The 24,007-nt window shown below is 39.3% G+C and overlaps 1 protein-coding gene across 3 annotated transcripts in view; it reads right to left on the bottom strand.

The window, feature by feature from the left end:
• Positions 1-24,007, bottom strand: part of LOC124805186 (TBC domain-containing protein kinase-like protein) — a 77,652-nt gene that overhangs the window by 15,775 nt on the left and 37,870 nt on the right. For 2 of the 3 annotated variants that reach the window (XM_047265677.1, XM_047265678.1), the window contains exons 7-13: positions 20,193-20,310; positions 19,941-20,102; positions 19,541-19,718; positions 19,045-19,251; positions 18,803-18,964; positions 18,490-18,611; positions 10,551-10,696 (exon numbers count right to left, since the gene is read on the bottom strand). In XM_047265677.1, the coding sequence (XP_047121633.1) occupies positions 10,551-10,696; positions 18,490-18,611; positions 18,803-18,964; positions 19,045-19,251; positions 19,541-19,718; positions 19,941-20,102; positions 20,193-20,310 (1,095 nt within the window). The remainder of the gene's footprint in view (positions 1-10,550; positions 10,697-18,489; positions 18,612-18,802; positions 18,965-19,044; positions 19,252-19,540; positions 19,719-19,940; positions 20,103-20,192; positions 20,311-24,007) is intronic. The other variant, XM_047265679.1, reaches the window with a different exon arrangement.

Here is a 24,007-nt window from a genome sequence, read left to right as displayed (position 1 = left end):
CACCTTCTAGAGTCAAGGATCATGGCATCTACTTGCTTGCCTGTATTCTGGGTCTCATGGACAAACACAGAGAGCTGGGTTTCGCACGATTGTTGTTTCCAGAACGCATGGATATTCCTAGAGAGGAGATTTTTGGTCTCGAAAAATATCATAATGTGTGAACATAAAACATGTTCCAAAATCCTAAAAAAAACTTATATCAGAGATGTAGACCTACAGTTTTGTGCATCTGTTCAATGATCCTTCTTGAAAAGAGCGATGACCTGTGCTTTTTAAAATCATCAGGAATGTTTCATAACTTCAAAGACCTGTGGTACACTACTGTTAGCAGAAAGGCAGATTCTTTCCCATACTCTGTGAAGAATCGAAATGGTATCCCATCAGGTTCAGGGCATTCCTTCTGTTGAGCAATTCCAGCTGCTTTTCTATCCATTGGGCGCTTATTCTGAGACCTGTCATTTTGTTCTTTATGTGACAATTTAAAGGAGGAACTACAGTACAATTTTTCTCTGTGAAACATTTTTGGAAAAAGACGTTTAGCATTTTGGCCTTTCTGTATTATCCTCCGTTTCAATGCCATTACCGTCACAGAGTGTTTGGACAAATAGCTTCAATCTGTTTACCAATTTAATGTAAGACGACAATTTCTTTTTATTTTCTGCCAAGCCAGTAGATAGAATTTTACTTTTGAATTCATTGAACGCTTGATGTCTAGCCCTAATTACATTAACTTTGGGTTCATTTAGTTTTTGTTTGTCTGTGAGGCTTTGGCTACACTTAAATTTGCAATGGCACTCTCTTTGCTTTTGCAGCAGCTTTCCAACATGGTTGTCACACCACAGTGGGTCTTTTCCATCACTTGCAATTTTGCCAGACACATACCTCGATGAAGCATATTGTATGATATTCTTGAACTTTTGTCCATTGATGCTTAGCATTGCCAGTGCAAAAGACAAAATTTTTGTGTTGACCTATCAGGTAATCTGAAATTTGTCAACTGTTGATCTTCCTACCTTTCTTTGTACTCCTATTTACAGCTGTATTCAGTGATGCTATAATGGCCTTATGGTCACTAGAACAATATCACTCAACTCTTTGTCCCTACTACCTTTCCCCATCACTTGAGTCTCCCAGTCTATAGCTGACAATTTAAAATCTCCACCTAAATCTGCAACAACACAGGGAAATGTACACGAAATATTCTTCAAATTTCCACTCAGATGTTCCACCACTACTGCTGGTAAGGCAAGGGGGATCTATAAATGCACCAGATTATTTCACATTCTGTATTTTTGCTAATGTCACTTGATATTATCATACTTTTTATTGCGATAAACACACCTCCATCATTGGGATTTAACCTATCTTTGGGAGACACTCCTTTAGGAGTTTGGAATTTCATTGCTATTGAAATTTGGTTTCAAGCAGCTTTCTGGGAAGTGTTACCATTTATAAGTGAGACTAGTTCCTGGACCTCTCTATATATGTTTCTGCAGTGAAGTGCTACATATCAACATTTTTTCTCCAATCTCTTTTCGCGAATACTACCCCGTCTAGACTATGAACATGTCTTTTTGGGCCTTTGGAGGAATTTCTCTATCCTACAGAACCCCTACCCTGGTAGCTGCTTCCTGAGTGTAGTGCATGCCTGACCTATTAAGGGTAGTCCTACATTTCTTCACCCCATAGTGAAGGTCAGAAATCCACATTGTACATCATCACAGAACTGTCCAAGCCTCTAATTTAGGCCTTCCACTCGGGTCCACACCAGAGGACTACGATTGGTTCTGGGAATGATCTACAAAACAATAGCTCTGTTTCCACCCCGTAAGTGAGGATAGCTGTCTTCACTAGGTGTCATTCCTGCCAACATGAGCCGTGATTTGCAGCCAGGTGCACCAAGTAAGCTCAACAGCTGCCAGCAAAGCCTCCTCCATATCTCGGACAAGATGTCCTGCGAAGCAAACACAGTGGATACTGCTGTTCTTTTCCAACATGCACAGTATTTCTCTTAGAGTCTCCATCACATGCCTAACACTGGAACTCCTAATAACAGGCAATCCTACCCTCTGCACTTGCCTGCATTTCTCAGGAAGATTGACCACAGTCCCAACAGGCAAGGTATTCCATGCTGGCTTGTACATACTTTCAGCAGAGAGCAATACCTCATCCATGCAGCTGATATCAATTTTTGCCTTCTGCCTCGAGATTCGCAATTCCATCACCATCTGCAAATCATCAACAGACAAGTGTGACTATAGGCTCCAGAGGTGTTAATATCATTCACTTCAGATGCCCCAATGCCACTGCCACTCAGGGTAGTAGCATAAAGCTTGTCAACCACAGCCAACACAGCTTCCAGCTGTTTAAGGACTGTGGCCAATTCCCCCTTGCATTCACACACATCATTTGCAGTCCCTAACCATCTATGAGGGTGTGCTGAAAAGTAATGTGTCTGAATATTTTATGTGAAAACTATTAACATACTTTAAATAAAAACATCTTTACTCTTTACATCCACATATTTGCAGCCACCTGCCACTAAGGGCTCTGAATTGCAGTGTATGACATGGCACTGTGTAACCTAACTATGTTTGTGAGTGAGACGCCATTTCATATTCGAAGAGTTTATCCATACATGGAATACTATCTCCTTCAGCATGACAATGCCAGATTGCACACGAGTCCTGTGACATCTGCAGCAATCCAATGCCTTGGATTCACTGTTGTCGAGCATCCTCCATACAGTGCCAACTTTGCTCCATCTGATTTTCAACTGTTTCCAAAACATAAAGAATACCTTTGAGGACTTCAATTTGATGGTGGTGAAGTGGTGCAAGCAGAAGTGAGGTTGTGGCTCCATCAAAAAAGTCAAACATTCTTCAATGGCAATGTCAACGAACTTGTCTCTTACTGGAAGAAATGTTTTCATCACCTTGGTGACTGTGTTGGAGAAATAAATATGTAGACATGAAGAATAAAGATGTAGAAGCTTTAAAAGTTTTCACATACAAAATTCGGAAGCTTTGCTTTGCAGCACACCCTCTTATACCACGTATTTGTCCGTATCACAAGTAATATAACACTAACCCAAAAGTTGATGGTTGCATTCTATGTTCTGCTGCTCGCCTATCTAGTCAGTCAATGCTACCCAATGAAGAAGCCTCATACAGAGATATGCATCGAAAATTAGGAGGAAAAAAATAAAAAATAAATAAACTTAAAAGGGTAAACACTAGTCTACTAATTCACACAGTAAAATACACATGTGGAATTTACTTCTTCACAGAAGCATGTGAAAAACAAGAGACTAAATTAGATTACTATGTATTATACAAACTGCTACATCTACGGGCACATCCTCTCAGATCCACGACTGCTGTTACACTGACTGTTCAGGCACTGTATCCAATGGTCATATGATCCCAACTGACTTAGCCCCTGTGGATATCTGCTACCTATATTTTTAAAAAGGAAACAAGATTATTGTTTAAAATCCTATTGATGATGAGGGCAAAAGCAACTGAGTAAATCTTGAATTGGAGAATGATGGGGAAGTTAATCAACCACATACTTCCAAAGAAACCATTCCAGCAGCTGCCTTACATAATTTAGGGAAAAAAATAGAGAACATAAATCTCGATGGCCAGACAGTGATTCATCTCTAGTAAAGTACGAGTCCAGTGTTTTGTAGTGTGCCTTGCTCAATCTCTAGTATTTTAGAAAACAGGTCAATAGTTCACAGAATCATCTTATTTCTACCAAAGTTATCTCACTGATCTACATATACAGACTGAAGTGATAAGTGAAAATTTGCACCAAGGACAAGATTCACATTCAGGTCTCCCGCTCCCTATGCAGATGTGCTAACCACTACACCACCCTTGCACGTGGATCTGCGCATCTGGGTAGATGATCCTAGCACGCCTCCCTCCTCAATCCAAATTCCCCTTCACAGCTGAGCCCACTTGGTAATCCCACTAAACTCAAACAGCATTGCAGAAACTCCTCAATTGCATTGGAATAGCACCTCAGTATCAAATGAAACATGATTCAGTATAGTTGGAGAGCATCTGCAATGCTATTTGAACTTAGGAGGAATACTAAGTAGGCTGAAGCCTGAATAGGACTAAGAACTGAGGAAGGAGGCATGCTAGGGTAATCCGTGTTGTAGTGCAAAGCCACTGTGCTAGTGTGGTGTGGTGGTTAGCACATCTGCTTAGTGAACAGGAGACCCAGGTATCAATCCTGGTCTTGGTAAAAATTTTTTATTCGTTGCTTCAGTCTGCATATATGCATCATAGATGTTTGGGACTTGAAAAGGTCTATCAAACCATGTACTTTCATTTGATTTGTCTCACTGTCTGCTGAAATAGAGCAAGCTCAAGAACTCAAGCACCCTGGAGCGACATACAGAGATACTGAGAAAGTCATCACAGAAGAACTGCCCTAAGTGTTATTGTAGAGTCTCGAAGGACATGGAGACCCTAATCATGTTATTGACTCCAGGTCAAGGTGATATTTGCACAATAAAGGTGTTTGTCATAGGGACTTGACAAACTGATAACTCAACAGGACACACGGCTTGCAGATACTAGGAAAACTAAATGTCATTCAAGATAGTGCAGGATTGATTTTAGAGAAGAATTTTAATTGATGGGTATGCGCCACCTTTTTGCATAATAAAAGAGGTCATGTGAAGCATGCAGCAACTCCTGCTGTCACACCTTCACAAGAGATCTTATCGAGAAGCCGAAAAAATTCTGGTAATAACTAAACTCATGTAGCGGATCGAAAGCATCTAACTAGTCACTTATTGACCAATCAGGTGATGCAAAATCCACTTTTCTCACATAATATCTTATGAACCATGGAGATTCCATATACCCACATTTCTGAAAAGCATCTGACACGGTGCCCCTCTGCAGATTTCACGAGGGCCAAGGATACAAATTATGTCCCTAGCTATGCCAGGGATTTGATACGGCTGATCATATTCTCTGTACATGGAAATGGAACACTGTTTAAGGATAGTACACAGAAGGCAAATTGTCAATTTTAGTTAACTGAGAGAATTTTAGGAAAGTATAGCTTATCTCTTAAGGAGACTATATACAGAACACTAGCACAGCCCAGTCTTGAGTACTGCTTGCAGAAACTCATAGGTGTGCTGCTACATTTGTTACCAGTGTGTTATGGAGATGCTCCATAACCTCAAATAGGAATCTACGGAGAAAGATGGCCACCTTTTCGCGAAACACTATTGAGAAAATTTAGAGAACTGGCATTAGAAGCTGACTGCCGATGATTATACTGCCACCAATGTACATTTTGCATAAGTACCACCAAGATAAAAAAAATTATTTAGGCACATAGCCAGTCACTTTTGCCTCGCTTTATTTGTGAGTGGAACAGGAAAGGAGAGGAGTAGTAGTGATACAAGATACCCATTGCCATGCACCACATTGTGGCTTGTGGAGTATGTACATAGATGATGATGGAGAAGAATACATGCCAATTATTTTTGTGTCTTGCAGCGAATAAGTGGAGACAATGATTTTGTTGTAGATGTTGCAAAGGATGTTCAAGATGCTATTGAGGATGTTGAATGTGTTGTAAATTTTGGGGATAATGAAGATGTACAGATGCATTTATTTCTGAAGGACACATATTTGTCACCACGTGTGACAGTGCTGTTCCCTCAGAATGCCGTATGTATGACATCTGTACAATGTTTAGTTCTTGTGCAATAAATAATTAAAAGTGTTCCCGGACTTTATGTTAACCCTGTATTTGATCAGTGAAATATACATAGCATTTTCTGTTGAAAAGCCTTTCTGAAAGCCACATGCATATTATTAGTATTTCGTTTTTATAAATATGTGAAGCCACTCTTGAACACATTACTTTTTCAAGAATTTTTGGTAAAACTGTCAGAAGTGATACTGGGCAGTAGTTGTTAGCATCAGACCTACCTCCTGTTTATGCAATGGTATAAGAATAGCATATTTCAGTCCATCTGGGAAAATCCAGCTTATCTCTTGGGAACAAGCTTTTATTACCCTGCAGGAAATGCCACCAATTCCATGTGAGCTTATACTTTTGAGTGAATTTATTATTTTCCTAATTTCAGTTGGAGAGATGGGTTCAATTTCCATTTTATCAAATCATTTTCTAATGAAAAGCTGGATCCTATTTTATCTGTTACACTTAAAAAGTGATCATTTAAAAATATTTTCTACCTCTGACTTTCTGATAATAAACTTTACATTGAGTTTGATAGAAATACAGTCTTCCTGTGCTGTTGTTTGCTCTGTATCACTTTGAACATTATTGAAAACTGTTTTATCATCAGAGGTGCTAATCTCTGACATAATGCACCTACTTCTGGGCTTTTTAATAAGTTTTATTAATAGAGTGCAGTAGTTTTTATAATGATTGACTGTTTCTGGATCATTACTCCTCCAAGCAAAAAGATACATTTCCCTCTAGTAAGCTATGACTTTTTAGATGGTTTATTACAATTTTGTTTCACTGTTTTCTTAGGGAAACTATTTTCAAATACACTCACAAAGATATCATGCAACAGGTTAAATTTTACATTAACATCAGGTTCCCTGTACACCTCATCCCAGTCTAACTGTTGTGGGCGTTCCCTAAAATTTGCGGTTGTTAAGTCGTTACCTGAACGCACTATTTCGGAGGTCTATTTTGCATTACTGTATGTAGCTGTGCATTCTTAACAGGAAAAGTTTTTATTTGGTTAAATTTATCTTGGACTGTAACAACATTATCAATCAGCACATCGCTTCCCCACACTACCCAAGTACGATAAACAGTAAAGGACATCAAACTGAAAGAACCAAGTAATACTTCAAGGTCATTCCTTCTGTCAGACTCTTTCAAAAAATCTACATTGAAATCACCACAAACAATCTGCTTCCTGCTTTCTGACAGAGAGCACTACAAAGAATCCATTTTTTTCAAATAGTTGAAAATTTGCCAATGACGACCTATAGACAGCTTCATTATTTAGCTGAAGCTCACAGGAACATGCTTCTATATGTTGCTCTACACAAAACTTTTTAGTTTTTAAATTTTTCAAACTATGATAAATTTCAACATATATGGAAACTCCTCCTCTCTCTAAAGAGTGTCTATTTACATGTGGTGAAAACTTTTATCCTCCCATGTTTACGTTTTCTGTATCTGTGACTATATGATGTTGAAACAGGCATAGTACATCTTTCCACCCTCAATTTCTAAAGTTTCTAAATGAACAAGTAGTTCATCTACTCTGTTTTTTAAATCCTTTGATAGTCTTATGCAATATAACATTATTTTTCACTATATTTTTACAACAATCTTGTGATATTTAAGTATCTCTAGAACCTGCCTGCCTGAGGTTTTCATTAAGCTTAATTTCATATCGTTCACCTACCTATCGGAAGTTATGGTATGGCAGAAAAAGGTCAGTCCAATAATTCATGATGCTGTAATTGCAAACTATACTTCTGTTTTTCACACTGCAAAGCTGCTTGATGCAACTGATGAAGATTTTTGTAACACCAACATCAATTGTCCTTCAAGTTCATGTACCACAATGAAGGTGGAATTTCTCATTAAAAAGAAGGAATATTTTACTGTCGAGCACAGACTGCAACATCTATTTGTGACACTGATGTTATAATACCTGAATTGAGCTGCTGATGCACAACTATTACTTTGAATTTATGTACAACTCTATAAACAAGATACTGCTGACACAGCAGTCTTAGAGGCTAAATGGCACAATGATTTTCTGACTTATTTCCAAAGCTGTTCCAAAATAATCTAGTTTGTTCTAAGACAAAACAGAAATGCCACCAGCCAGTGTCCAGAAAAGGGGATGGAGCATATGAAACAAATGGAATGTACCTCACCAGTATGAGTTCCTATGCATTACTTGGCACACAGCACCTGAAACACCTACTCATTCTTTAGTTATTACTTGCAAATTCCCCACACTTAAGCAAGTATTTCATAACTGTTAAATGTAATCAATATCAATAAGCACTACATAAATGGTTCTAAGTTTGTGGCCTCAGAAGAATTGACGACAAAATTAATGGGATATGGATTAATTTGTTATTATCTGATAATGTTACGCAGATATGTAATTAAATGTCCATTCCTCAATGTATTATTGTGTGGCTACATATTGGTGCTTTGAAAATTAATTCATTTTTAATATTTTCATTAACTAAACTCTGTTTGAAATCCATTTATTCCTTGCAGACAGTAACTCAATTAACAGGAAAACAAGTTGGCATGGTGAGCAGTTAACATAAACATGCTACATACAGAATTCATTAGTGTATGTCTACCTAGCTATGCACATCATCTCAAGCATTGTTTCAGTTATGATTTTTCTGTGTTACTTGTTTTATTTCACCACTGCATACCAATGTTGTGTTGATGCTGTCATCTTATTTGAGAGACAAACATGAAATAATTTTTGTTCTTAATTTGGCAAGAAAGAGTTGCAGTGGTGAAGGTAGAGAGTACTTCATGATGCAGAAATCAACATGGCCCCATACAAGTTAACAGTCGAAATGAATTCAGCAATGGAAAGTCAGGATGCATTAAGCTGGACAGGAAGTTCATGGGAGTAAACAAACAAACACAGCAACATGTCACAGATGCATAAGTCAACCCAGAATTCCAACAGAAAACTGCACAATGGTGAAAAAGATTTTGCAAAGATTTGAAAAATATCCATGAAGAAACAAATGTTTGTGCAATAGAATCACCCAATGTAAGAAGCAATAAACAATGCATGTCAGGGTATCACATATTAGGTAACCGAAGTGTGGAAAGCCAGCAAAAGGAAAGTGACCATATCTCAGCAACAGAATGAAGATAAGCCCGAGCGAGATTCAGAGAAATATCACCACAAGTGTAGGTCAAGTTGACAAGGCTTCTGCACAGATTACTGGTGTGCAAGATCAGGTGATAAGGCACATACAACAGGAGATCGCTGTGATAAACAAGATAACAGGAAAGAAGTAACAGTAACACTGTAAACACACATATCCTTCTAGCTGCACTAACAATGGACAGTCTATTGCAGATATAGGGGTGCACATCTAATGTACAAAATATGAAATATTCGGCCAGTTTACTGACTGCACAACCTAGCACCATCACCTAATGTAGCATCCTGTCACTGGTCAGTCACAATATTATCATTATAATGTACCCCATTGATGTTCCTCTAGTTGGTGGATTTAATCCTTTCATGTTCTGTTAACTGCAAATGCTGCACTCAAGTATGTTTATTTTTGTAATTAATAAATGTAAAAAACATCAATCAAATTCACAATGAGGGGACTGATGACCACAGAAGTTAAGTCCCATAGTGCTCAGAGCCATTTGAACCATTTGAAATTCACAATGAGGAGCAAAACAAAATCAAACACTACAAATCTGTATTGCTCTCAGGTGTCCATCTGGGTCCAGCCATTGCTGTTACATCATATTTCAACAGTGTATCTTGCCTTTGTGTTCAGGTGGTAACTGCAGAATGAACATCTTTATTACATTGGGTTGGGTTGGGTTGGGTTGTTTGGGGGAAGAGACCAAACAGCGAGGTCATCGGTCTCATCGGATTAGGTAAGGACGGGGAAGGAAGTCGGCCGTGCCCTTTCAAAGGAACCATCCCCCGGCATTTGCCTGGAGTGATTTAGGGAAATCACGGAAAACCTAAATCAGGATGGCCGGACGTGGGATTGAACCGTCGTCCTCCCGAATGCGAGTCCAGTATGCTAACCACTGCGCCACCTCACTCGGTTTTTATTACATTGTGCCTCTTTTATAGTCTTATTGCTCCCCACCCCTTCTCTCACTACCTAGTTACATGCCTTGTCAGGTGGAGTAGTGGAGGACACGATCCTGAATGCTGGCTGTGAAATCCAGTTGCTTGGTGTTTCTTTATTGAAGAGTAAAGGCACTGTCTCTACTGATCAGGCTGTTGGCTAGTTGTATTTCAACCACCCCCTTTAAAACACAATTAAAAAATGACAAGGTTTGTATTAGCATTGGAATCTTTTTGATTAGGCACATGATTATCTGGTAGGACTTTTCAGCTAACAACACACAACTTAGTTTACCTGTTGATTTAATATTCAAGACATTTTTAAAATTCGATTGGTCACATCTAACTGGTAATGTAAAGTAATAAAAGGCTTCAACTGCAGATAGATAAAATCAGTATCATGAGACTACTGGAAGAAGAGGGTAGAAATAGCTTACAAAAACATTTCAGTAGTTACATTATTCTTGTAACTCATATTTTCCCTGTCATATTTTCCTAATTGCCATAAATCTGATGGCATGGTTCTTTCTCATCAGAAATTGTGATCTTTAAGGAAACATCTGAGAAATTTATAGTTCAAAGTTTAATATCTCTATGTCTTCTCTATCCATAACTTTTATTTTTAAATCATTTTAATGTAAGTATTACTGATGTGTAGGAATAAACCGACACTGTATATGATTCAAAAGGATACTCATCTGGAGGTCGCACATCCACAACAACAACTTTTGATTTTGAAAATTTGTTTTGCTTTATGTCCATTAGCTCTAATAAATTGGCTGCACTTATACGAGGACAGAACTCTTTCTGCAGCTCAGATAATGGAATTGGGCTCATCTCCTGCAACAAATTAAGCAGTTTAATTTAGTTAGTTATTTGTATGTTCCATGGATCACAAGTGTGATAGCTTGCAGTGATATGGAATGAGTCAGTTTTACACATATAGTAAATCTTCTCAGTGGAAAATGTGGATGACAACATGGGTGCTGACCATTTACATGATTTCTTAAGGCTTTTTCCCCAGTGTGGAACTGAGGGTAAGTTATCTCTTTAGTAGTTACATGGAATATCATTATACAACATGAAAGTTATAGTGGTTATGACTATATACTCTATTTTATTTATATTTGCATAGTGCATGGCTAATGTCATGGCTGCAAGCAATTGACACAAATTATTTACAGAAGAATAGAAATATTGGTATAAGCTGGCCTCAGGAAAGATCAGTCTGGGTTCTGGAGAAATGTAAGAACACACAAGTCTATGACTTATCTTAGAAGATACACTGAAGTAAGGTAAACCTGTATTTACAACATCTATAACTTTCAACAATGTTGATTGGAATACTCTCTTTGAAATTTTGAAGGTAACACAGGTAAAATACAGGGAGCAAAGGGTTACAAAGAACTTTTACAAAAAACTAACAGAAGTTGTAAGAATTGAAGGGCATCAAAGGAAAGCAGTGATTGAGAAGCAAGTGATTGGGGTTGTTTGGGGGATGAGACCAAACAGCGAGGTCATCGGTCTCATTGGATTAGGGACAGATGGGGAAGGAAGTCGGCCGTGCCCTTTCAAAGGATCCATCCCAGCATTTGCCCGGAGTGATTTAGGGAAATCACGGAAAACCTAAATCAGGATGGCCGGACGTGGGATTGAACCGCCGTCCTCCCGAATGCGAGTCTACTGTGCTAACCACTGCGCTACCTTGCTCAGTGAGAAGCAAGTGAGTGACAGTTTGTAGGCTATTGCCTACAATATTCAATCTGTTCATTGAGCATGCAGTGAAGGAAACATAAGAAAAATTTGGAGAATGAATTAAAGTTTGGGGAGAAGAAATAAAATCTTTATGGTTTGCTGATGGCATTGTACATCTGTCAGAAGGAGCAAAGGACTTTGAAGTGCACGTGAATGGAATGGACAGTGTCTTGAAGGATGGTTTAGTGTCTACAAAGGCATGACAACGCCACTTCACTACACGTACAATGTGGATACTTAATGGGTTGACAGTGGTTCGATAATATCCAAACACAATCCCTTAAGAGAGAAATGAACTCAGTGTGATCTATGTGATGCAGAGTGTCAAACCCATGTAGACACGAGCATAAGAAGAACCCAGAGTGAAGCTGGTGCAGAGGACCAATGGCTAAGCCTCAGCACAACACATGACACAATACACTAGGTGAGGACCGGGCCTGTCGAAATCCAAGTTAGCACTGGTCTGCCCAGCCTACTGTTGCCTGTGGGTAAACAGCTGTACCAGCAGGTCTGCCCATACTGTGTATTGTGTGTGCCCTCCATGGCAGATTTCTGCACTATCCCACTGTGCTGGGTAGCCAGCTCTTCTGTCTCCATCGTAATGTCCGCTGGTGGGGACACTAAAGAAGGATATAAGATGAACGTAAAAAAAGTGCAACAAGGTGAAACAATGCAGTTGAATTAAATTGAACTGAATGAGGTGATGCTGAGGGAATTAGATTAGGAAATGAGACACTGAAAGTAAAGTTTTGCTGTTTGGGATACAAAGTAGCTGATGATGGTCACAGTAGGGAGTATGTAAAATGTAAAGTGGCAATGGCAAGAAAAGTATTTCTGAAGGAGAGAAATTTCAAAATCAAATACGAATTTCAGTGTTAGGAAATCTTTCTGAAGGTATTTGTCTGGAATATGAAACTGAAAACAAACAACAAGCAATTCAGACAAAAAGAGAACAGAAGCTTTTGAAATGTGGAGCTACAAAAGAATGCTGAAGGTAAGATGGGTAGATCATGTAACTAATGATGAAGTACTCAATGGAGACGGGGAGAAAAGATATTTGCGGCATACTTGACTAACCGAAGAGATTTGTTAGGACATGTACTGAGACATCAAGGAACCATCAGTTAGTATTGGAATGAAGTGTGGGGGTTAAAATTATAGAGGGAGACCAAGTGACAAATGTGGTAGCTGGGTTCAAATAGATGTAGGTTGCATTCATTATTAGGAGATGAAGCAGTTTGCGCAGGATAAAATAGCACTGAAAGCTGAATCTAACCAGTCTTCCGATTGAAGATACAACAACAGCATATTCACATGTCTAACACACAATCAGATGTACCATGGTATTATCAGTTCAACTCCTTAACTAATAAAAATAAAACAAATGCTAAGTTTATGTGCAGAATTATTAGTATCTCTGAACTACAATGAGTATTCCTTACAGTATGTGCAGACCTGAAGTCATTTTATGAGCAACTAAGAAATTCACTCTAATTCAGATTTAATATGCTTGACAGGTTTGGTATTCCTATCTTCAGCTCAGCATGTGTAACAGTAAGAGACATTGATTTGGGCAATTCTATGAAGCAAGATGGGTGAATTTCCATTATGTGTAGTGTCACCAAACAGAACATTGTTATGGCATGATTATCAGATTTTGTCACTAGTTTTCTAGTATACTCAACATTACACGAGAATGAGTTCTCCCACCCAACACCAGTCCCTCTGAACTGCGGAGATGGGAACTTGCACTCCAACACATCCTTTCATCCCGCCATCCCCCTGGACTGAACCTACGTTAAAGAACCTCACTCCCATTCACTCTTCAGTCTTCTCCTCTTTCCCTTTCCTCTTTAGCCATTCACGCATCTTTTCATCCTACATAGTTGTGTTTATCTTTATACTTTACTTCTGTATGCATCCTCTTTGGTTTGAAGCTGGCACAGTACTTACAGTAGAATATCTTTGGCTTCCCTCTGACAACCATGCCTCCATCCTTGCTACCCTCCCTGTTTACCTTTCCCTGTTGCTTCATAACCTGGGTTGTGAGTAACTGAATCCACTTTCCCTTCTTCCCTTTTTTTCCCCTCTCTCCTCCCTGATGAAGGAACAAAGTTCCGAAAGCTAGGAATGTAAATTTTCAGTTCTGTTTTATGTGTATCTATCGGCTGTACTGAGCTGAGGTAAGTACTGGCCAGCCCCTCTATCTCTTTGTTAGTATTTGTTTCACATCTTATATGAGATTTTCCATTAATCATTTAGATCACCTATATGGTCCACATCCTTCATTGTTTTGTCCCTTTTGTTAGCTATCACTTACGTCTGTCATCTTAACACTTTCTCTTCTTCAGTGTTTTATATATACATAAATAAATATTTTCGTCACCAACTGTGCTAGTTTCATCTTCCTCCTATTATCTTGTTCCGTTTATAGTCCTCTTCTCTTTTTTATTTATTGATTTATTTATTCAACATTCCATAGTTTTAACGTTCGTTATTCGCTGTTTCCCAGCCAACAATCACTGCCAACAATCTCTTCCACACCTACCAGTATCATCCATTTCCGTCGATTTCTTGTTGCTGGCGATATTTTTGTGCCATTGGCTATCTTTCTCTGCCACAAGAAAAAATTTTTGGGACATTTCTGCCCCACCCGCGATCTTTTTTGCGGCACGCGCGATCTTTTTTGCGGCACGCGCGATCTTTTTTGCGGCACGCGCGATCGCTTTTGCGGCAGGCGCGATCGCTTTTGCGGCACGCGCGATCTTTTTTCGCCACTCGCTATCTCTGTTTTTGAGCTACGTGTGTTCTTTTTCCCCTGATCTGGACATACTTGCTTGGTCTGGTTAACTTTTTCCGTATTTTTCTTATTTACTGGTCTTCCTTTGGTATTGAACATTACCAACACAATTTCTTTCCTTCTCGTCCTTCCCTCCGTGTTTTACTCCTTCTTATGATTACTATCTCAACTTTAGTTATCTAATTTCCCTATCCACCAGTTACCCACTATGTACCCTAATCCTATACCACATTATTTACATTCATTCCGGAAACATGCATTCACTGTAGCCAAACTGCAATCCCACATACTTTTCCTCCAGTCCTGCTTAACCTTTGGAATTACCCCTAAAGGGCTTACCTTAAAAGTTCCCATCTCTGGGTGCAATTCCTCCTTCCACCAGTCTCTCCTGGACTTCCAGAACCTTCAATCCTTAGCCCTTACCCAACTTGTCCTGAATCTCTACACTACTTCATGTAACCACCACTCCCAACAGCTCCTATCTCTCTTCAAAGTCCTCCACCTCTCAAACCCTTGCTTGGAGAACACACTGAGGAACATCATCCTAGAAGCCAGCTGCAAACTTGAGTTCCATGCCACACAACACCTGAAAAAACTATCCACAGTGCTAGTGCAACACCTAAGAAGTGGGGTCCCTCTCCCTATCCCTCACAAACACCAACCACAACAGAACCTTCAACAAACCCCCCTCATAGCCAACAAACCTAGCCTAGCCACCCTACTCAATCTCCCCATCCCAGCACATACCCCACACAGACCAAATCTCAACTATAACCACAGTCAAATGCCACATATCACCAGTCCCAATTCAGTCCTAAACCTCTCATCCAGATCCCTCTCTCCTCCAGAGACATCTGTTCTATCAAAAGGCTTAACCTTTAGCCCCACACCTAAATTCAACCACACTGCCCTGGTTAAAGATCTCCTCTCATTCACCCGGAACCTCAACTGGAAATATCACTTCACTACCCAAACACAGCCCCCAAGCACTAGACCCAGTGTTGAACCCTGTCTAGAACAGTTTCGACTGCCTTCTCAAAGGGATCCTCCTCCCCTCCCCCAAAACCATCCCTTGCAGACATTTCAGGAATTCCTCACATCCAGTGTTGCCTCCCAGTCCTTCTTGAAGAACATCCCGACAACCCCCAACATCACCCCAGCTGAATCCCGTGCCATTAAAGAGCTGAAAATAGACCACTCTATTGTCATCCTCCCGGCGGATAAAGGCTCCACAACTGTCGTACTTGACCGTGTGGAGTATGTGGCAGAAGGACTGCGTCAACTCTCTGACACCTCAACCTACAAAGCTGTTACCCAGGATCCCATTCCCTCCATCCAGACTGAGCTGCAAAAAATCCTAAAAATCCAAGGTCCCTCACAAGGCCTCACAACGGCTTCCATAGACTTACTCACTCCACCTGAGCCACGTACCCCTACCTTCTACCTATTACCCAAAATCCACAAAGAGAACCATCCTGGCCGTCCCATTGTAGCAGGCTTCAAATCCCCAACCGAACGTATCTCAGCTCTGGTAGACCAGCACCTACAACCTATCACCCGCAGACTCCCATCCTACATCAAAGACACAAACCACTTCCTAGAACGCCTCAAATCCATTCCCACTCCTCTCCCACCTGAAACCTTTCTTGTCACCATAGATGCTACATCCCTTTACACAAACATCCCACATACCCATGGTCTCTCTGCCCTTGAGCACTACCTCTCCCAACGCCCACCCGAAGATCTTCCAAAAACCTCGTTCCTTATCACACTTACCAACTTCATCCTCACCCATAATTACTTCACTTTTGAAGGCCAGACCTACAAACAAATCAGGGGAACGGCCATGGGAACCAGGATGGCTCCCTCCTATGCCAACCTCTTCATGGGCCGCATGGAGGAGGCTTTCCTGAAGACCCAACAGCTGCTTCCCCTGGCCTGGTATAGGTTTATAGATGACATCTTTGTGGTCTGGACTCATGGTGAAGAAACACTCCTTAATTTCCTCCATAACCTCAACTCCTTTTCGAATCTGAATTTCACCTGGTCCTTCTCCAAAACCCAAGCCACCTTCCTGGATGTTGACCTTCATCTTGTTGAAGCTCACATCCACACCTCAGTCCATATCAAACCCACAAACAAACAACAGTACCTTCACTTTGATAGCTGCCATCCTTTCCACATCAAACGCTCCCTTCCCTACAGCCTAGGTATTCGTGGCAAACGTATCTGCTCCAGTGACGAATCCCTCAACAACTACACCAATAACCTGACCAGTGCTTTCCTCTCCCGCAACTATCCTGCAGACCTTGTCCACAAACAGATTTCCCGAGCAATACATTCCTCCCCGTCCAACAACAATGTTCCTACCTCCAGACCACACAGAAGCATCCCCCTTGTCACCCAGTATTATCCTGGCCTCGAAAACATCAACAAATTACTCCGCCAGGGATATGACTTTCTCAAGTCAACCCCTGAAATGAGATCATCCCTTGACAAAATTCTCCCCACACCACCCAGAGTTGCCTTTCGTCGCCCCCCTAACCTCCGTAACATCCTTGTTAAACCCTACAATATTCCCAGACTACCTTCTCTACCCAGCGGTTCCTACCCCTGTAACCGACCCCGCTGCAAAACCTGCCCCATGCATCCGCCCACAACCACCTACTCCAGCCCCGCTACTGGTAAAACATACACAATTCAAGGCAGGGCTACGTGTGAAACTACACATGTCATTTATCAACTGACGTGCCTGCACTGCACAGCCTTTTACATCGGCATGACAACAACCAAACTGGCTGAGCGAATGAACGGACACAGACGAACTGTCTGCCTAGGAGATGCCCAATATCCAGTAGTGGAGCATGCCCTCCAGCATAATTCTAGGGACCTAGGAACCTGCTACACCGTATGTGCCATTTGGCTTCTCCCACCCAACACCAGTCCCTCTGAACTGCGGAGATGGGAACTTGCACTCCAACACATCCTTTCATCCCGCCATCCCCCTGGACTGAACCTACGTTAAAGAACCTCACTCCCATTCACTCTTCAGTCTTCTCCTCTTTCCCTTTCCTCTTTAGCCATTCACGCATCTTTTCATCCTACATAGTTGTGTTTATCTTTATACTTTACTTCTGTATGCATCCTCTTTGGTTTGAAGCTGGCACAGTACTTACAGTAGAATATCTTTGGCTTCCCTCTGACAACCATGCCTCCATCCTTGCTACCCTCCCTGTTTACCTTTCCCTGTTGCTTCATAACCTGGGTTGTGAGTAACTGAATCCACTTTCCCTTCTTCCCTTTTTTTCCCCTCTCTCCTCCCTGATGAAGGAACAAAGTTCCGAAAGCTAGGAATGTAAATTTTCAGTTCTGTTTTATGTGTATCTATCGGCTGTACTGAGCTGAGGTAAGTACTGGCCAGCCCCTCTATCTCTTTGTTAGTATTTGAGTTCAAGACTTGGTAGTCAAAGGTAATAGAAAAACTTTCTGATACCAGACAATCCATGCATATGAGAATGTAACTATATTTTTGACAAGGAAAGTGTAAATTGGAAAGTCTGTGGATAGCAGTTTTAAAGAATCCAGAAAGTAAGAGGCTTCAGAAACACTAACATTTCTGGGTAATAAGATGGTGCTGTGAGACTGATTACGTTTTTAGTGAAAAGCTTAAATCTGGGCATTATGGAGTGGCTCATCACATAGAAATCCCTATGTAGGTTACCAGGAATGTGTGCTTCATAGCTAAGAAATATTTCCTACTATCCAATTGACTAGATATATTCATAGTTCTGTGTCATAATTTCGAAACACCTACCTACTGATCTGCTATCTAGTATTGCCAACTTCAATTATGCTCATTTTCTCACACCTCTTCCCTCCAGTATAACCTCTTATTTTCTGGTACTACACGAAAATGAATTTATTTTGATGCAGTTAATACAAACAATAAGAAACTATTAAGAGTATCAATTTCACTTATAGTGTGCATCATATGTGATGTTACAAAAGAATAGCTTTATGTGCCATCTGTAAAAGAAGTTATAAGAAAGATTGTAAAATTATTCTCAGTTTTTCTTACCAGATCAGGGTTCACATTTGTTTCAGTTTTTACTGGCAACTCGTGCTGTCTGTAGGTAACACTACGGGGCGTGTTGCAATACATCTCAATTGAATCATTAACACAACGTTCCATGTCTATTTCTGAAAATATGTAATCAGTGTCATTAGTCACTCAATTGGATGTTTTTAGAATTGACAAATATGGTGAGCAAGAATCAAAAATAACAAACCAAGAATGATGTATACTTCCTACCGAATTAAGATAAATTATGTTTCTGCATACAGAAGTCATGCGCAAAAAAATTACATGCTTTCTTATATTTACTGTGTACCTGGTAAGTCAGAGAACAACAGAATACATTCATTGAAGCCTGAAGTTAGTAACGTATCTCTCAGTTGCTTCAATATTGCTAAGCCCACAAAAAGTGGAAAAGAAGCATCTCCAAGCAGCAGTTTGTCCCAGAGGTGAAGGATTTTGTGCAATGGAAATACATCTGTAGGAAATCAAACAAAAACATTGTATCATTTTATAAACTATTTTTTCATTACTATCATAATGATTAAGGCCACTTACGTGAAAACATTGTGAGAAACCATGGTATTGCAAATAATTCAGGTATGAATGATATACCAGCAAGATGATTTGCAAGTTCAGGATCGTGGAATGCTATTAGATGGGAAAATTTTGCAAGATATTCCTGTATTACTGCTGAATTATCTTTCAGAAAGAAATTGTGCAGATATTTTGGTATAAATGCTGAGAGACAAGCATAAGCTTGAGCTGCAAAAGTTAAAAATATCTATGTTATATCAAACAATGGAAACTCCAGGCTAGAATATCAAGAACATAACAAAAGATAGATTGCTACTTACCGTAAAGACAACACATTAATGTGCAGAAAGGCACAATCAAAAGACACTTATATATAAGCTTACAGTCACAGCCACAACCTTATATCACACATTTTATGGTCTAAAACAGTCTAATTTTCTATAAATAAATTAATATTTGTTCATTAACTGAAACAAATCTATGACTCATAATGTATCTATCAAAAAGTTAAAATTACCTTCATTATTAAAATTGAGATACAAGAAAGGTGCACAAAGAGAATCCAATCCCTGCCAATAGACATACTGTGGGTGACTTACCACCCAAGCTTTCAATATACGCTTGAATTTCTTATGACCCTCCGTTGAGGACAGGAGTTCATCATACTGGTGGCAGCGTGGAATATCCACTTCGATCTGTGAAATTGAATGTACCAGCTAGATATTGCACTGTTATGAGGTGTACACATTCACAAAAAGACAGAGATTTGAGAAGTTGATACAAGACCTTGTTCATTAGCTAACTACCTATGTACATTAAACTTTAAGTTTAATCTGAGGAATGTATAGTAAGCAAAATGTGCTATATGAAAACAAAATCTAAAATGATTATCATCATATTTTTAATGATGAACGTACCTGTCTGTCTGTATGTGTAGGCGTTTCCTTATCAATTGCTGTGTAACGGCCCTGAATATCACCTACGACTTCCAACACAGCAGCCCACATATCACCACGGAACAGAGGTGGAATATCTTTGCGAGCTTCCTTAATAAGCGCAGCTTTCTTATATGGGTACCCCTGTCATGTGACACTTTATGTACTACAATATGTAAAAACACACAAATACTGCGGTAAATACATTATTAAATCACTAAAAATATCACTCACTTCAAGTAACCTATCACACAAAAGTATACGATGAAGCTGGTACTCTGTGTCTCGTTCTCGGATAACAAGTGGTAAATTGGCAGCATCTGGCTGTGGATCTTCACCAATAATGTCAGACCTACAAAACATGTAGAAGAGTATTTTTATTGTGCAATAAAGTGATAACCTGGTTGTCTAGAAAGTAACAGCTTCCTGACCCATGCATAAATTATTATTATTGTTATTATTATTTTGTGATAAACACAGAACAATTACACAGCAATCACTTAATTTGGTGTTCCGTATTAATGCTATAATCTGCAAAGTAAGTATCAGTATCCCATAACAAGCATCATTTGTTTACTACAAACTGGAGCTACACTTAGAATGCACCAAACTCCAACACACTTACTCTACAGAGAGATGTAAGTTCACAGTAACAGTAAGCTAACATTTGCAGTGACAGTAATAGTGCCATCAGTTGGAATATTGTGTTTCTGCAAAGTGTTGGATTAATGGAAGAGAGACGGAATATTCAAGGTGTTTGTTTGCATTGTCGTAAGTTTGCTTGGTCAGTGCAAAAGCACCACAGAAATGTTCAACAAATTTCAATGGGAGACACTACAGGACAGTCAACACATGTCATGTAAAACTTTACTCTCATTATTCCAAGAGCTCACACAAGATGAGAGAGATATTACTTCCTCCCACTTAAATCACGCTCAATAATTACAAAGGAAGTTAGAGAAATTCAGGCATATACAAAAGATATCAACAATGCTGCATCATTTGTGAATGGAACAGGAAGGAGAAAAAAATATTTTTATACACTTTGTACACTTCATGACATTATATGGCTACGTGTAGAGTAAGGATGTGGATGTGGATGTGGATGTGGATATGGATATGCCCATATAAAAAAAGTGTGGCAGGCCTAAGATCAAATACACACAATTTTCCTGACAGCTATTCAATAACTAACTCTTCACATAACATCAATTCCATGCAATCTAGTAAAAAAAGCTTCTGCAATGAACCATACAAATGTTCACTTGGTTCCTCCTTTCATGCTGTATGACCGGCCCCAACTAAACAGCCCTTTCAGGAAGATTAGCTGCTTTGGGCAGCTACACTGTTCAACACAGGTTTGTATCCTGTTGATACTATTGGCAAGTGGGACTTCACAAGGCATAGCCTACATCTCAGTAGGAAATGGAAGGGTAAATTGGCTGGGACGATGGCAAAATCTTTGAGTGGGTGAGAGGTGTGGGGAGGGGCACTGGAACTCATGAGTACCAATGTTTCAGGCTAATATCAGTGTCTAATGATTCAATGAATGAAATTAAGCATAATGAGAAGCTCAGACAGGCAGGTACTAGAGATGTACTAGAGATGTTCAAATATCCCAAGATTCTCAAAAAAGTATGTGAAAAACACAGTTTGTACATCAGAAGATTCTCCTAAAATTGGTATATTGCATAAGAATAACACGGGATTAAAAAGCAGAGTTTATGAGCTTCTTGTTTGTTTAAAAGTTTTAGAAACTGAGGGTGGAAATAATGTACTATGCCTGTCTGAACATCATATAGTTACAGATATGGAAAAGGTAAATGTGGGTGGATATACCGTAAGTTTTCAGCACATGGAAGTACATACTCTTTAGAGAGAGGAAGAGTTTCCATTTGTGTTAAAATCTATAATAGTTTGAAAAATTTAGAAACTAAAAAGTTTTGTATAGAGCAACATACAGAAGCATCCACCTGTGAGCTTCAGCTAAATAATGGTACTTTTATTATTGCAGCTATGTATAAGCCCCCATTGGCAATTTTTCAACTTTTTGAAAAAATTGGATTCTTCGTAGTGCTATCTGTCAGAAAGAAGGAAGCAGATTATTGTTTGTGGGGATTTTGGTGTAGATTTTTTGAAAGAGTCTGACAGAAACAATGACCTTGAAGTATTATTTGGTTCTTTCAATTTGAAGTCAGTTAGTGCTTATCCTATTTGGGTAGAGCAGAAAAGCAATGCATAGATAGATAATTTTATTATAGACCAACAAATGAAAACCTTCCCTGTTAAGAATGGTCTTTCTGATCACGATACACAGCTTCATAAAGTAATGCAGAATAGTCCTCCGGACTAGTGTGTTCAGTGAACAATTTAACAACCACAAATTTTAGGGAAAGTCCACATCAGTTAGACTGGTATGAGATGTACAGGGAACCTGACGGAAATTTAAAATTTAAACTGTTTCATGATACCTTTGTGAGTACATGAAAAAAATAAAATTATAAACAGCCGACCAGTTGCAATGGATCAAGAATTCTTTACCTAGGTTTCAACAAATATAAATTTGTCTTCTTCAGAAGGTGGCCTAAGGACAATGAACATCATAGCTTACATTAGAAAAGTATGAAACTTAAGCCAAGAATAAATTTTAACACAAATTAGAGAGCTCTTGCATTACAGAAATATGAGAACGACGACTGGTACTTACAATTTTACATTAGTAAGGACTAATGTACCATCGCCGTTTTTACAAATCTCGGCATAGATCCATTTGTCAAAAATGAAATATAGCCCTTGAATTAGGGTTTGTCACGTAAACATAAATTAGTACATGGATCTTGCAGAGCTCACAACCGACTGAGTGTAATCGGCGAGCGTAGTTACTCTGAGGCCAGGGCAGGTGGCGCTCATGGCGAGAACCATGTGCCACTTGGCATACAAAGGCAACGTGTAAATTATCAGTATTAATAACGTCCTTAGATAAAGAAACAATAAAAAAGAAGGAAAGCATTTAACACTCCCGTTATAACAGTATGGGAACTTTAGTACAAATAATGTAGTTATACATCAAAAAAGCAGGTGGCGCTTACGCCAAGAGAATTACGCCCAGTGGCGTATACAGCCAAAATATAAAAAATTACATTACTATATTAGTGAAGCCCACAACCAGTATGTATGTCAGAACTTTAAAATTGACAATAATGGCTCTTGTCAAGACAGAATTACGAACACTGGTACACGATCCAGTTAATACACATTCGCAGGGAACCCAAATTTTAGAGCCAGACAAAATCACATAAGGGCCGATGTGGTGGCAAACATACATTGTGAGAAAACCACATTACATAAGGGGTAGTGAGCTTAAAGCATTGAAGATGCATCATAGCTTCCTGAGGAAGTAGACCACTAAGGTTACCAGCATTAATGTTATACCATAAACAGTACAGGTTTAAAGCCTTTGAAAAATTGTCTACAAACAAGGTTCAACTGGTCATTCAGTATATTACCATCCTTGAGCTCTAGAGGTTTGAAAATTTGTAACTCTTCCCACAGATCTAATCTACGCCCTTTGACTTCTCTGTGTAGGATAACAGTGTCTTCTAAATGTTTAGGCGTATGACCGGCTATCAGGAGGTGTTCAGCAAAAGTAGAGCTGTGTATATTTGCTCCTTTTTTACCTAATAGGTGTTCTTTATATCTTGTTTTCACAGCTCTGTCTGTTTGACCAATATAATATGAAGGACAGTTATTACAGGTTCGCTTGTAAACCCCTGAATTGGAAAACCAATTGCCGGCAATCTCTACTGAATGTACAAGATTTCTTTTTAAACTGTTATCTGTAGAGAAGGAGATGTTACAGTTATATTTTTTCATTAGAAGACATTTTATCCTATGTGATATATTACCCAAGAAAGGAATAGATATAAATTTTTTAGCTTCTTTGCTGTCAGTGGGGAGGTTGTTGCTCAAAGTCGAACAGTTTTGGGAAGTTTTCTTACTGAACAAGTAACCAATCATATTCTGATTGTACCCATTATTAACCACAATCG

This window comes from Schistocerca piceifrons, chromosome 7, assembly GCF_021461385.2.
Source record: "Schistocerca piceifrons isolate TAMUIC-IGC-003096 chromosome 7, iqSchPice1.1, whole genome shotgun sequence".
NCBI lineage: Eukaryota > Metazoa > Arthropoda > Insecta > Orthoptera > Acrididae > Schistocerca > Schistocerca piceifrons.
The sequence above is the reverse complement of the archived record's forward strand: the minus strand, read 5'-3'. Positions and strand labels throughout refer to the sequence as shown.